This window comes from Lemur catta, chromosome 18 (assembly GCF_020740605.2).
Source record: "Lemur catta isolate mLemCat1 chromosome 18, mLemCat1.pri, whole genome shotgun sequence".
In the NCBI taxonomy this organism is placed as follows: Eukaryota; Metazoa; Chordata; class Mammalia; order Primates; family Lemuridae; genus Lemur; species Lemur catta.
In genome coordinates, this window is record NC_059145.1 from 23779694 (window position 1) to 23796639 (window position 16946).

The following is a 16946-nucleotide window of genomic DNA, read 5'->3' on the forward strand; positions in this document are numbered from 1 at the left end:
CCTTCAGCATTTCCTGATGTCTGGCGTATAATTTCCGTTACCTGCCTGGTCCATGGAGGTATTTGTCTTGCTTACCTGTGAAATCATCCACAAAGTTTTCAAATAGTTTTAGCAGAATGCTTTTTCACGTCTACAAAAGTAATTTTGTACTGAGTCTTGCCATATCAGATAAGATAGATAAAATTAATAAATCAGTTCCTTAGGCAGTTTAAAACTTCATTATTTGGCAGAATATACTTCATTGTTTATGAAACACATGGATCACCCCCTTGGAGCTACAAGACGCAATATGGAAATTGTTGATTCCTTCCAGCCCTCTCCTCTGGAGCCTTGCAATTTGACAACTTAAGGGAAATCCTGAAAGCTCCCAGCCTCTGACTCCTGCCCTGGTGCTTTTTTCTCATCATAACCCAATATAAAAAAGACTTAATGTGGTCCTTTCCCATCAGTATTTGAATTTTAAAGAATATAAAGTTATTGCTTGGCTAAAAAGCCCAGTTGATCAGTAAATATTTATTGAATACCTACCCAATATTTATTCAATGGGAAGCATGACCTGCTGGCCTGCTTCCTGTTGTTAATTTCAGGAGCATCGAAGTTCTTCTTCTCCACCCCCACTGTGTGACAGCTCATCTAAATCTGGGAGCTGACACTTTAAAGTATATGACTCGATTGGCCCATTTTTCATCCACAAAAGTGGTAAATAAGAAAATCCTTTGGATGTATGCAGACTCAGCTTGGATTTATTCTTGAGTGACATGAAAAAATGTCTAGAAAAGGTCTAGAAAGGGTGTAGTAAAGGTAAAGGCAGGTAATTGCATCAGGAGGACAATGGGCACATCTGAGGATGTAGGAGGTCTTTAATCCAACTCAGAGGGAGACTTGGTTTGACCCTCGCCCTGCATGGAGGAAGGATCCACTTAACGAGCAGGCAGATTACCCAGCATTTCCATCCATCTTCTGAGAGAAAATCTCTGTGATAATATCATTTTCTTTTTCTGGACCTTTATTATATAAATTCAGAGAAGGAGAAAAAGAAATAGTGGCCAAGAGAGTTCCCTAAGTGCTTTAGGAACATTATCTTTGGGGAATTCAATTAGTCTATACAAATTGTTAACAAAATAATTCATCTTTCCTTTACCCCAAAGAAAGGAAAAATTGCTTGTCTGGTATTATTTTCTCTCTGCTACAAAGATGAAGTGACTTTTTTCTCCTGATATCAAAAGAATTGGAAAGTAAAATTCCTTTTCTTATTTGCTAAGTGACGCTTCCTCTTTAGTCCCTCAAGACCACTTCTATGATATTTTCTAAACCTACAGGAAAAACAACAAAACCACCACCACAACAAAAAACTCCTTATGCTGTGACTGAAAACCTTAGGGATTTAATTTTTTACTACATTTGTAAATATATTCTTTGAATTATTGTCATTACTGGAATAGCTGTCAAAAATTGAATAGAGTCAAATATCTACACAAAGATATACACATACACACACATATATGTTATCCCAACAATTTAATGTTTATAGAACTCTCCATTTTCAGATATCTCCAAATTATAAAAACACACAAATGCATATGCCTCCATATTTATATACAAACACTCATACACAAGTAGTAACAACTAAGACAGAGTTTAAGATTCCACTAGAATCTTTATTCAGTCTTTCCTTCATAATTTAACAAGTATTTTCTGAGCACCTACTATTTGTCAAGTACATTAGTAGAAGTGAGAGATAGAAAGATGAATAGCCAGTATTTCAGAATTACCTTGGCTCACCCTTCTCAGCACATGTGATATGAATAGGCACTATAGATGTTGCCCAAATAAAAAAAAGGGTTTGAAAATTTTTAGTTAAACAAAATCAGATTTCTTACTTGCAATTCTTTCCAGAATTTTCATACACTTACATGAACTGCAGATCTCTGAGAGGAGAACATACCAAACAGTGCAAACACTGAGCGCTTCCCAAAAAGGCCATCATCAATGGGTTTTCTCCAAGAAGCATCTTGAAGGGATAGTGTTTCTTTTTTAAGTATAATTTGAGAAATGCTGCTCTAGACATTTTACTAGATTAAGGTCCTTAGACGAAAAAGGGCCTCATGATATTTTCCTACTTATTCTCCCTTCTTTTTTCTTCAACTGAGACATTGTTTGATGTATTTCTAATTTTACCATTAAAACTCTCTATAGCTAGTAGTTTATGCTTTTTATTAAAAACCAATATATGCTCATACCAAAAGTAAATCCAAAACATACATAATTATAGGAAGTAAATAGATTAAGTCATTCCAGTTCTTTCACCAGATTTAGCTCTCACTGTAGAAAGATTGTTTATATCCTTTTTGACATTTTTATCCATATGCAAATCTAATTTTTTTCCCTAAAATTATTTTTGAAGTATTCTTTTCATGTTTTCTTCACTCAGCAATGTCTCATGGGCATTTTTCCACATGAGTGTATGTACATACATGTCCTCCTTTGTAATGGCTACATTAAATCCCATTGTGGGGACGTACTATGATTTATTTTACTAATCCCCTTTTGATGGAGATGAAACTACTCTCTAATTTTTTTGCTATTAAAACCATCGTTGTGATAACTATACCTTAACATGCATCTTTTCAGATTTTTCCAATAATTTTCTTAGCGTAAATGCCTAGAAATGGAATTATTGTGTCAGGACTTGCAAATTTTATATTTTGGGAGATATTGCCAAATTGTTATCAAAAATGGTATACCCTACAGTTAAGAGATTTTTACAGACTTTAAAATTGAAAGTGTTCTAAAGAGAGTTAAAATTGTCATCTTAAATGAACTTTAAAACATTAATAATTAAAGGTTAATGTTCACTATACCATTTCTAAATATTTTTGTTTGCAATAGGATATAACATTTATTTTCCTTAGCTATGAATTGAAGCCATAGGCTTGAGCTCATATAAGTAACAATTTTTTAGCATTATAATAATTCTCTTATAAGTTCATGGGGTTAGCAGGAATATTTATTTGCATCTCTACTTGGTTTTGATATCATGGGGCCTTATCAAATGTCTATAGCTGTACTCTGGCTCTAAGATGAGGTCAATACCATCAATCAGATGATCAATGGATTATCACCAGCACCAGCTTACACCAAATAACAACCTGTCTGCTCCAATCCTTAGGCCAATTCACTACACTTAGCAACCTAGCACTGGTATGCATTCTTAAAAAGCCAATATGCAACCATGGTTGTTCACACTATTTCTTCTATATTACCGCTATAAAACAACTCTTTATTGTAATGTTCCTTGGTATTCCAGTGCATATTCTTTAAGCAGCTTTCAATAAAGTAATATTGAATGTTAAGGTAAAAATCAGTGCAAGGCACACAAGAATGCTTTTTAATATTTTAACAAAAATACCACAATTTAAAATGGATGGCGATGTTCAGTATGTAATAATCAAGTCATAAATGAATACCTCTAACATACATAGTTTGCTTAATATAGCTTTAAATCAGGTCAAGTATAAATTACATAGACAATTCTGTTCAGTAATCTTTTTCTATATCATTTCTGTACACCCTGTCAATAAAATAGAAGTGACTCAAGAATAAATGATTCATTAGGCACTTAAAACTTCTTGTCTCACGTAATTTGTCTACATAATTTTAAATTACTAAAGAAGTCCAAGGATCTTTTCTTGCTAAAGAATTTCGAGATGATCCATATTTTATTAAGTTTCAAGGACATCCCTCTCTCACACACAGACACAAACACCCACACACTCAAAATTAAGCAACCATCAAAATTACTGTCATACTTCATATATCCATAAGGGGAAAAAAACTTAAATTAGAAAGTTACATTTAGCAAAAACCATTCATCCTTTCTTACCTGTTACACAAAACCCTGGAGATTATAAAGAGTTGAAGCTGTCTATTTTAATTACCTGAAACAACTGAACACCACACTTTTGAATTTTCATTGTTTAGTCTGTCTTTTTTAAATTAAATGCCCTCCCTATAGCTTTACTGTGAAAAATTAAAAAGAGACACCAGTATTCTTCAAGTTGTTATGGTAATTTCTGACATAGTTCCCAAAATAAAAACTTGATCTAGCCAAATATTAAATTATTGAAATTACAAACCTGTTAATCTATAGCACATTTTTACTTGTGTAATTTTAAAATTCACTTGCCTTTGATTGACTGTTTTAATCTTCCTTAACTAGTGAGTAACTGAAAATAAATGGCGCATTCCTAACACTATAAATATGAAAAATAGGAAGGACTCCGGGACTGCAGGCGAATACATTAAAATCAGTCAGTTTTCTAGTTAACATATTCTCATTCTGTTTGTGTACAAACGCACTGCATTGAGAAGACAGATCACAAATTCACGGTCTCACAAAAACATGGTCTCCGTTTCATGTTATGACAGCAGAAATTGGCCCAAATCTCTAACTATTTCCCCTACAGGACCCTGGCGGGCTGGTGCCAACCAGGTGTGGCAGCCCGAACGAGGGGAACATCACGTCAAATTCCACTAATCTGTCAGTGTAGTGGATTATTTCTTGAGAGACTGAAATTGGCTGCTTGCAATCTGAACACCATCAATCTTACTGTGCAGGGACAGCCAAGTTGCCTATAAGAGGATAGGGGCTGCGGGGCGGGGGGCGGGGGGCGGGGGGGGAGGGCTGGGCGCAGCCATTCCTAAGCAGGTGAGGAGGTAGCCGGAAAGGCTTCACTCTTCCTCCACTCAAGGCTCTGAGTGAAAGATTTGTCATTTTCCACATTGCCCTGGTATACTTGGTATGCACGCAGAGTCTGCCTGCTCTTGCTTTATGAAAGAGGTGATTTTTCAAGCTTAGGCAAATGTGGCAAAGCTCAGGGTCTGCTGGTGTCTCATTTTTTCTCATCATGTCACTTGTTTTAACCGATTGGAGAAAATGAGATTATGTTTTTTCCTTTTTGCTCATTTATCCAGCTATTTATTTATTTATTTGCTCATTTAGGAGTGGATTGTCACAGATAACTGGCCCTGATTTCTCTCTTGTTTTCATACACATTTCATTAGTGTCCCTGAAGATTTAAGACCCACAAAGGAAAATGTCACAACTCTCATCGAAAAAAGCATATTTGTACTCTTAAAATCAAAATAGAAGATTGTATTAAAAAGTCTGACTAGAATAATCTAGAATATTGCCATGGCCAAGATCTATCACTTTAATCTTCGCAGCTATTGTCGAAAAACCAAGAAAGTTGAATAAACGTATTACATAGAACCATTGGACTTTAAGTTTAATATCATTTTAATCTCTCTGCATTTAGAAAGGGGTATTTATAGTTTCTTCATTTCAACAATGAAACTGAATGGGTCTCAAATGTATAAGCACTTGGGGTTGAAATTGGTTTCAGTGCTGCAGTTTCTCGGGGTACTTGACGTACAGATCAACCACGCATTGGTTGATAATAAGCAAATTCTAAGGAAGACAATGGAGAAAACAAATATTGAGTTTAATTTCAGTCAGAACTTAATAATGTGCTTCTCTGTTTAAGATATTATGTTTTAATAAGAAACCCTACAAAAACATGAGTTTACTTATTACACTTAATCCCCCACCAAAAAAATCTACATATAGAGACAACCTATGTGGAAGCTCATTGCAAATTGCACTGTGTATGTATCATAATTATATGCATAGAAAGTAAAATAAGACGCACAGCACTTGGTGGTATATTCTAGCCATGTACCACCACAATAAAAAAAAATTAAAAAAAAATCAGCAAGAGAAAAAACAGTTTTCATTCTCTCTATGTGAATTCTTAGCTGTATGAACAGCAAAACTTCACTCATGCAACGTCCCTGATTTGCAGGCTCATAGTCTATTAAGAGGGGATGTCAGAAATATTCCTGATATTTATGAAGAACTTTACAACTTACAAAAAGACTTAACTCAGAAGTTATTTTTATTTTCATTACACCCCCTACCATATCCCCAGATGGGAAATCAGGCTCAGACAAGAAAAGTCACTTTCCCAAGGTGGTGTCACTAATCTTAAGTGACAGACAGAGATGGTGGCCAGCCCTGAGCCCTGCTTTCCCCCTCACCAGGAGCCACTCACCAGCTCTGCCCTGGCCACCTCTCAGAATGGGTTTGCATTCAGATGAGCCCATGAATGGACATGATGAAAATTTTCACAGATTATCTGAAAGGGCTCAAACCTCCTCAAAGAAGCTACCTGGCAGGTCACTCTGTGCACCCCGAGGCATTTCCCCCTGCTGGGGGACACCTGCTCTGGTGGCAGAATCAAACCGACCTGACTTCCAATGGCAGCTTTTCGCTGTGTGGCTTCAGACAAGTCCCCCAACTCCTCGGAACTTCCATTCCCTGGACAAAAGAGGGGAAATGACACCCACTTGCATAAGGATTATACCAAACAATGAGAATTCACTCTGGGAGTCGTGCCTAAAACATCACAAATTAATAGTTGGGGTTTTTTTAAATGATAAATTCTTATTTTTGAGTATTACAAATGCAGATTTTCCACAGTATTTGTATGACTGTGCAACAAGTCAAAGACATTTTTGGCCAGAACAGATTGGTGATTAAGTGATGGGAGGTCACGGTGTAGATCCCCCAATCCACGCGTGTGTAGCGGTGCCCGCGCGCAGCAGAGGCAGAGCGGTTTCCATGCCCACCTGCAGGGGCACCAGCGCCCCCTCGCCTTCCCTCCCTGACCCAGGGCGTGGGGAAGAAGGATGGCTGAGGCCCGGGGACAGTCCCTTGCTCCAGCTCCAAGCACAGGCCGCCCCCTCCGCCTCCCCCCGGGGTGGCCAGGGCTGCAGCACCCAGCGGGCTCGTGCGGGTGCGCGGGAGGACCCTGGGGCCCTGGGCTGCGCCCGCGCTCTGCCGAGCCTGCCCCAGCCCGGCAGCAGCGCCCCAGGAGGCAGCCAGCGGCGCCCCGCGAGGTGTTGCCGAGGACTGTACCGAAGATCCGCGTCCAGGCCGGCTGCTGCGGAGCCGGGGAAGGGCAAGGGCGTAGACGCCGGACTGCGCAGCAGGAGGAAGCTCCGCGGATGGGAGGAGGCCATGGAAGGGATTTGGAGCGGGGATGGAGGGCTGGGAGCACTTCCGAACTGAGGATCGGAAACTTGGATGCGCAACTGGTCCCCAGGGCCTGAACTTGACCGTTGTGGGGGCGGGGCAGGGCGAGGATAGGGTGGGGGGAGGGTGGGGTGAAGGCGCAGGTAGTAACAGGATGCAAAGGCTGAAGCTAAACGGAAAACGGGAGGAAACCTTTTCGAGAACAAGGGAAGGTAAGGACAATCGAGCCTGGGCCGAGACGGCAATGAGGAAGCTGGTGAGAGAGGAAAAGAAGAGAAAAATCCAGACTGAAGACTGAGGCCATGGAAGGGCGAGAAATACACTTTGAACAGAAAGACGAAGAAAGCGAAATGCGTCCGGAACTAAATATTCAATATGGGGGTAATCAGACGAGAGGGAACGTGTCCCTGAAACTGCCAAAAGAAAGGGAAAAAAAGCCACAGAACACACTGGAAGAACAGAAAGTGAAGGAAGGGAGAAAGGAAAGGAGGCAAATTAAATCAGACAAGAAATAGTAAGTTACTTTTTAATTTCTTTTTCCTTGACAACTTAACTTTCAAAGTTAGTTTGGGGACTACCCCCTCCTCCCCCCCCCACACACACACTCTTTAGCCACATACACACCAAAATTACAGTATTTATACTAGGTAAAAATGCATCCCAGGAATAGACACACAAAGATGATATTTTGCCTCCCTAAAAAATCCTCAAGTTTTGAAAGTTATCCCACCTTTTGCAGAATATCTTGCTATTGGCCAAAGCATCCAAAAGCAAATGCCTTCTACTTTTCAAGGTGTGTGGAAGTGGGTGGGATGACATTGAGAGGAACCCCCGTTTTCTGAGAAATTAGTAGAAATACCTCAGAAACATTTTGGTACACTCCCCTTCCCCCCCCCGGAAGCATCCAGCCAACGCTAAGTCTTGAGATTCAAAGGCAAGCTGCCCACACTATAGCACTTTCTGTCACTTGCCTTCAACCATCTGTTAAGGAGACCGCGGTGAGACCGGAGGAGGCTGCAGTAGAGCCAGCTCCAACTTACCTGGTCTGTGCAGGTGGTGCTGCTGGAAGGTGTGCTGAAGGGATCCATGGCAGAGTAGCATTGCACAAGCACTTATCCACAAATACAGCACCCAGGACATCGCAGAGACCATTGCCATTCTCTAAAGAGAACATTCGACAGGAAAGGTTACCCCCAGCTTCAAGCCCCTAGCTCAGTCAGCCCCTCATGAGCGGAGGGAGGTCTCAGACGTCATGTTCCATTGCTACTTCTCTGGCCAGAATTAATGACCCAGCAGAGGTCATGCCATAAAGTAGGATTGAGGGGAAGCACTTTCCAGAAGATCATACATTCATCTTTTTTTTTAATTCTGCAAAACAAAATTCCAAAGATTGCCAAAATACAAAATAAAGACTTTGACTACCAGTTAGGTAGTTTGAAATGATGTATGCTGACTAAAATCCTATTTTACACAATGGTCTTTAAACTATAGTTATCCCAGCTATTGAAAAGCTGCAGACTCCTGTTCATTCTAACTTCATTGCAAGTCTGACATAAGCCTGGAAGGAAAGAGTGGGTTCTTTTTTTTTAATTCTATACTCATGAATTTTTAATTGCAATGCTGTCTTCTAAACTAAGTAATCATTTCTCAGAGGCATGTTGTAATCTCCTGATAGAACTGATCTTTTTGGCTGGACTTAAAATCAGAAGGAATTGTCTTCAGCCAGAATAAGTTTCAAATGCAAGATGCATGCATCTGTCCTAGAGCAAGCCATCATTTACAATCTTGCTCCTAAGATTCCACTGTGGCATTTGTTGTATAGTGTTGATGAATATGCATATACAGGTGGTATATGTATTTATGGATGAACATATACCTTTTCTCAGGCACGGAAACTTTGACAGTCTTATCTGCACCTACGAGGATCTTTGGAGCTACAAAGGCTCAACTGCGCTACATATTGTCCAATTTCTCAAACAACACCTTATGCTGCATTTCATATTGCCAAATTAATCAAACTTGAAACATCACCCTTACTCACCCAGTGATAGGGAAGCATATTCTATACAAGAATCCAGTTAACTATATGCTTTTCTCTCAGCTAACAGGGCTTTGGAAGCAAGATTGCTTGCTTTCTTTTCCTTTCCACTGTCAAATCATACCCTTGAAGAATTTTAACTGTACATTGAAAACCTGCTAGTGACCTCCCAGCATGGCTTCTTTATTCATGGAAATTGGTACTCTTTTTAAAAACTGTGATGTTCAGAAAACAAAATTATACATCATATATGCACATAATACAGGATAATTTGTGTGTTTTAAGAGAGAGAGGTACCCTTCGAAGAGAGTTTTAGGACTATAATAGACAAATGGTGACAACTATAATTAACTGCAAAGTAGGAAAACATTATTTTCAACAGCGTGATGCTATTCATGCCCGAGTCTGTGATTCAGACGGAACACTCACTTTCTAATACTTTCTCGCTGCCCACTATCTACTTTTGTACACAACATACCTTGTCTTATTGTTTCAGAATTGTCAGGATAACATAGATGCATTCTCTTCAGTGGAGATAAGTAGCAATACCCCTACTGCAAATCCTAAAATGAATGCATTTTTGGACTTTTTCAGAATACCCTTTAAATTATAGAAAGACAAAACAGAGGTGATTGTGTTTTGTCAATTCACTGTGCTATGAGTTGCAGTTAAAATCCACTAGGAATTAATCTAAACTTGAAAAAAATCCTACCCAAATCAAAACTTAACAGTATTTCTGTGACTGCTTTCTCTTGCTCATTTCTTCACCTATATAAATCTTAGCACTCAAAAAGATCACTGCAACTTGACATTTGCAATATATATATTTTTATTTAAACTTTTTTAAATTCTCAGCATTACTTCCAAGCCTCCTGCATATCGCTCTCACTGCTTGCTCCTTTACCGAGAGGTTGTCTCAATGTTAATAAGTGTTTCCCCAAAAAAGGCATCCAGCCTGCATAGTTCTTTAGATATGACTGAATATGTTCCAGATCTGCTTTCACAATCTAAAATCCTTAAAGAGGTGTCTTACCTGAAAAATCCAGCCAAGAGCAGAGTACTCTATTAGTGTTCATTGGAAAGATCTAACACTTTCTAAAATCCATCTGTGCCACAATTTGAGATTTTTTTTTTTAAAAAAAGAGCTTCCCAACAATCTTCTTTATCAAGATTTAAAAAATATGTTTTCCTCTTCCGATCCTATTTCCACAGTAAAGACAACGGGTTCATTCAGATTGTAGTGTCAGAAAAGGAGCCAAGGTTTGAGGGGTGGAAACCTTGTCATTTTCACCTTTAAATCATCTCCTGGCGTCACCTCTGCCTGACGAGACCTTTGAAGTGATGGGGAGACAACGTGCAGTTTCCTGAGGAGAATCAATTTATAGTTGCCGAGGGACCGTTCCCATTCCGGTGCATTTGGGGCAGAGTAAGGCAGCAAAATGTAGGAGCAGGGCTGCTGTACGGTGCTGTAAGTAGCAGTAGTCTGTTTCAATACATCCCTCCTCTCTAAAGTATCACATGTCTTAAAGTGACATTACCCTCTATTACAGCTACAGTGAATTGTAATATCTGCCCACTAACTCTTCAACAACTCAAGCAGCGCTTTAACACTCTGTTGCCTGATATATAGTGTTAGAGGCTTTACTGAGAGCATCCATTTGCCAAAAGAGTAAAGAGGGAAAGAGAAACAAAAGAACAAAAACGTTCTGCAAAATTTTGTTAGTGTTAATGGAAGTTAGACTTTCAACAGTGAATGGGAAAATGAAATATAAGCCATTTCTTACCTCTTAATGTTCTTTTAACCAGTGAGTTAACCAAAAATATTGTCAGATTCATACCAATTTAAGTCTGTTGGTTGTTTCAGCAGTTAAATCTCAGAATATTCTATGTCTGGAATAGAGCATAGATGTTTATATGCATGAGCACAATAAAAACCTTCTGAGTTTTTGGAACATGGTTAGTGAATAGAAATATGTCATTTTCAGCACCAAAGACTGGGTTTTGATGAAGAAATATGTTCAAGGCTCTTTTTTCCAAAAAGAAATTTGTTCTCCATCAAGTAACAGGCTGCAATGGGGAGGGAAAACACTCAGAAGTTCAACATCTTGTTTGTAGTAATATGGTTTGAACCCTTTCTTCTTCAGAAATATAGTATGATTGCACCTAAACTTCAGTGATGCATGTAAAGTGACCTAGTTTTCACTTATAGATTGCACTAGTAATAATTCTCTGAAATACCCATTCAGTTATTTTACAAATCACTTATAAAGCACCTACTGTGTGTTGGGTGCTTGGAGACAAAGCAGAAAACATGACTGATGAGATCCCCACTGTCATCAATCATACTGTCTAGAATTTTATATTCTTTTCAAAAACTGAGGTAGTTCTCATAATTCTCTTTCCTCGAAAACCTTTTGAAATTCCTCAGAATACTCTCTTGCCTTTTGGAGGCATTATAAAGAAGTTTCAGTGCTGCAGTGCATCTTTGAAAGTGATTCTGTTTTCTCATGTTACACACAGTGAGAGAATGAGGGATGCTTCGGACTGATCAGTCTTCCCCATTGGTCTTCCGCATTGCACAAAATACACATAATAGCATATGTGCAGCATAACAAATGTTTATTAAACCTTACCACTAAACAAATTTCAAAATAATAATAAATAATTGTACAGATAAAAATAAATTCAGAATGCCACAGTTCTTTGCAGTTGGTATTAAATATTTCACTTCTGTGCTTTTTTATTGTTGTATTAGTGAGTGTGCACAGGAAGCTTATACAGACGGTGCAGTATCAAGACAAAAATAATAACAGCAGCTAATGTTTAGTAAACCTTCGCCATGTGCTAGCACTATTCTATACTATGTCTTGTAGAGTATAATTTAATTCTTTTTACTCTATCAAATAGGTAGTATTACAATATTATTACTCCATTTCACAGATGGGGAATGTGAGGAAAGATGGAAAGGTTAAAGAACTTGCACAACATTGTATAGCTACTAAATGATATAGCAGGTTTCAAACCTAAATGATCTGGCTCAAGAGCCCATTTCTTAAACACTTGGATAAAATACTTTCATGAAAAAAAATTTTAAAGAAATAACCACTATGTTTGCTTATTTGTTTAATATTAAGATAGTCTCTAAAAATTATTACTCATTCATTCTAAAGGCATATATTTTGCCAGGCATTTGAAATAAAGAAGTGTGTAAAATAGTCTTTGCCCCTGGATTATTTTTATTTGTGTTTTCGCTGTGCTAATGAATTAAAATTAAAAGGAAGTTCTCATTTGCTAATAAAGGCTACCATTTTGAACACCTATAACCATTATGTTTTTCATTTTTAGGGAAATGAAGTGTCAAGATAATTACTTCTACAATTTAATTCAATTTAATCCACCAACTAATGGATTATGTTCAAGGCACTCAGATGGGCATTGTTGAAAATTTAAAACATATATATGTGTGTGTGTGTATATATATATATATATATACGCATATATATATATATGTATATATATATATGAAGAAAGACTTGCCTTAAATGACATCCTGTATGTATGCAATGAAACAAGAATATAAACATAATTCCATTTTTCCTTCCAAATACCTTGCAATTCTTTGTACTATAGCCAATGATCATTTGTCCTATTAATAATAATGTAAGAATCAACAGATATTGATCTTAAAGCCATACTGTCATACCTTTCAGAGAAGGTGAGGCTTTCCACCTTCAGACCATGGTAGGATTCCACTTTCTGATCCCTTTAGGGTTGGGTGGATCTAGCCAATGACATATCAATAAAACTGATGGTATCACTTCAAAACGATAAGCTAGAACATTAAATTGTTGAATTAACACCTTCCAAATCTCTTTGCCTTTAGAACTGGATGAGCTGCACTATGAGCCTCGATCCTTCCGTGACTACAATGAGCAGAGGCCCTCCCCTTCCACTGCCAACCGTTGCTGGATGTACATACTGAATAAGAAATAGTTTGTTATTTAAGCAACTGAGTCTTGGGAGTTGTTATTGCAGCATAACCTAGTCTATCCTGACTGACGAAGATTTTAACCTGTATTATTCATTTATTAATCACATTTTTAAGTTCCATGCACTTCCCTAAGCCACGAGGAGACTGCATCATGCACATCAGACAAAGTTCATGCCTTCACAGAGCACACTGAAATGGAAATTCCTTGAAGACTTTTGATCAGGGCAGTGATAAATCTAAAGCATTGATTATTATAGCTGGAGCGTCTTAGGGTTCTTATAAGCCAGGAGTCATAAGCCGATCACTCATGTGGCCCATGGTTGTGCTCCATTCAGCCATTATGACATGCCAAGCACAGTACCTGAAAGGCAAAGGACTATGGCATCATTGTTTTAGCCCATCCAGTATCATGAATTCAAGGTGCCCCAAGCATTTGGGTGTTCAAATCATGCTCCAGGCCAAACTCCTAAAGATGCACATTTCAAATACAGTATATGAGGTCTGTCCAGAAAGTATCCAGCCATGTAACCATTCTTGTTATATTAACAATGGCTGGATACTTTCTGGAAACACCTCACATATGTATATGCACATTTGTGTATGTAACAAAAGAGAGAAAATCCTATTCACCAGAATTCCTCCCGTGAAGAAACCCACACTTATTCAGAAGAAAGGCCTCCTGAAGGTAACTGCAGGTAAAAGTTGAAAGACTCAGAATGCTTAAATAACCAAGACTATTCCAGCAAACTGCTCTGCATAATACAAGGGTGGGGGGAGGGCATAAGGGGGGAATGGAGGATAGAGGATGTAATAGGGTGGAAACCTGGAAGGAACAAAACAATGGTGGAGCAGAAAGAGAGAGAGAGAAACACACTGGAGGCTGAGGAAGAGAAGGACCAAGGAGAACAGAAACGTCCAATGTGGATTTTTTAGTGGAAAACAACACCTGTAATTGTGCAGTATGACTCCATCTCTCCAAATCATTATAAAAGTCTTACACACACACACACACACACACACACACACACACACACACACACACACATACATACTGGATGTGATCAAATTACTTGGGAAATCCGTTGAAGGGGCTGAATCCTGCCACGAGGCCACAAGCACCACTGTGCACTTCCTCAGGGATGGAAAATCCCTCGTTCCCCTGATTACCACACTGTTTATTTCTTGTCGTTCGAAATGAAAGCTGTCCTTAGTTCAGTTTAAGAACAAGCCACTTAATAATTTGGCTAATTTTAATTCACAAATGTGCAGAAAAAAATGTGAGACATGCAAAATTTTATGTCTATGCATATTTCTAAATTGAAAAACAACTAAAGAAATTTAAATAAATTACATCTGGACTGAGAAATATGCCAAGTTTCAGTCTAATGCAAATTAAAGTGGCTTAGATGTACACCATTTAAATCAGTTCTAAGTATTTTTTGAAATAACACATTTTGGTTGTGATTTCACAGCCCTGATATTTTTTCTTATTCCATTTCAAATTGGCTAATGAAAATAGAGACATAGATAAAAGGATCATTGGCATGGCACCTTATCTCTACTCTATATGCCTCCTGCAGCACTGAAGCCCAATTTCTCTTTTCTATAGTCACTGGGGCTACATATCAGTCAGTTGACAATGTCTATTTTAAATCCCTAATCATGTGAAGGCAATAGACTTTTTCCCTTGGCTAAGTAATAATGTTACCCTATCTTGCTCCTACAGCCCAATTTCCTAACTCATTTGTGTTATATCATTTTTTTTTCTAGCACTCACCTAAAGTTGACCTATCTACTATGGAGTCCTAGCATGTGCCCCATACCAGATATAAAGCTATATCCCTAGATTGGAACCTAAATAAAATGTATATGCTTGCTTATTTACTTCTTTGTTCTGTACTCCATCTTGTTTTAAAATACATTAAGTATTTTACATTAAGTACATTAAGTTAAGAAGAGGAAAAGGATGTTGAAAAGAAAGCAAATGAAGCATAGCAAAAGAATGTGAGCTGGTAATAACAATGATGATGATGCTATGATATTAACACCTACTTGGGTGATAAAGGAGTCTTTCTATGTCCCAAGAACTGGGCTGAGCCTTTATATCAAGTGTCTCATTTAACATTCACAAAAGTGCTAATAGATCCATATTACAATGTTCTCTGCTTTATGGGTGAAAAGACAAATTTCAAAAATTGAGCAATTGAATCAATGGCATACCTCTAGTAAGGTTGAAGAATGACAATTCAGAGTCATCTTTGATTCCCAAAGCCTAAGCTCTAAGCACCAAATTTTAGGCAAACAATATCAGCCAGACACAATAAATTTTAAATCATAAATATAAGACAAAAGTCCAAGTTAGTGAAGATGAATGGATATGAAATTAGAACATGAAATGTAAACATCAATACAGAGAAAGCACTATTTTGATGCTAAGCTTCCTAGTAGTAATAGTGAAAAGGGAAACAATTATCTCTTAAAAATCCAGAGCATTCACAAGGTAAAAACAAACAAAAAAAAAACCAACAATGAGAAAAACTAAAAACCAACTACTGCTCAAGAAAGAATAAAATTCATTGATAGTAACAGAATGAGCAGAGTTGGAGAAAGAGGCTAAATCATTTTCTGTAAAACTGGTGATATTCAATGCTATAATTTGGATCTGGACACATAAAGCAGAAATTTCAGTAACTATTAAAAAAAAAGAAAAAGAAAATGGGAGACAAGATTTTTCTCAGGCTTGAAGAAAAGATAACCTTCCTGTAGGAATCTCAGTTTTTTTACCTCCAGTAACTATCTCTACAATTACTTTATCAACTCTAATTTCTCATTGTTTATCTTGTCTGTCTTCCAGACAGAAGAAAAAGAAGGAATAAGGTCATTTCTTTTGTTCTTCTACTTCCCATTTCTTTATTCTCCTTTTAAGACAGAAAGTTGAAATCCCAACAGCTTCACCTTCTTCTGTCTAGCCAAATTAATGAATATACTGTTACATTACAGACCAAATGATCTCTTTATTATAAGGATATGACAATATATTATAAGCACATAAAGGTCATAAAAAATGATTTCTTTGGTAACAATAAAAACAAAAACATGATTCCCTCAGTTTATAAAACTCTCAGATCCATAGCTGATCTGAGATAGATTCCCCAAATCTACTCTAATCTAAAAAAATGACCTTTCACTTACTCAATGCTTTGGGCCAGAAATGAAGATTCTGCTTCCTCTCTGTCCACGAACTCCCACATCCAATCAGTCACAACTTCCTATTAATTCTACCTATTATCTATGCCTCAAATCCATTCTCTCCCTCTCCATTCAAACATCCTGATCCCAGGCTACCATTATTTTTTACCTGAACCATGGCAAGTCCACCTGCCTTTGAGTGTGCACATCTCACCCATGTCTCCCCAACTCTGCAACCTGAGAGAACGTGTTTAGACACATAATGGTCATGTCACTCCTGTTATTTAAAAACCTTTGAGTGGTTTCCCATTGAGCTTAAAGTAAAATCCACATTCATGAGCATGGTTGACAAGGCTGTGTGTGAGCTGGCCCCTGTCTCATTCTTTAGCCTTGTCTCTTACAAACACTCTCACTCTTGGCTTCTACTACATTCTATTCAAGGGTCCTTGAATAGGACAGGACAGGGAAACTTTCCCTCGGAAGGCTTCTCTGGTGTTCCAGACAAGAAGAGGTCACTGAGCTATGTGCTCTTATAGCCCTTAGGATATCACCTCTAGAATCTTTGTTAGCATTGTAAGTAGCTATTTCTGGGATTATTTGTTTAATATCTGCTCTATCTGCTTACTAGAATC

At 37.9% G+C, this 16946-nt stretch overlaps 1 protein-coding gene across 1 annotated transcript in view; it reads right to left on the bottom strand.

The window, feature by feature from the left end:
- TAFA1 (TAFA chemokine like family member 1) overlaps window positions 1–16946 on the bottom strand; it is a 494506-nt gene that overhangs the window by 470023 nt on the left and 7537 nt on the right. The window contains exon 2 of the mRNA XM_045530433.1: window positions 8137–8257. Within this exon, the coding sequence (XP_045386389.1) occupies window positions 8137–8257 (121 nt within the window). The remainder of the gene's footprint in view (window positions 1–8136; window positions 8258–16946) is intronic.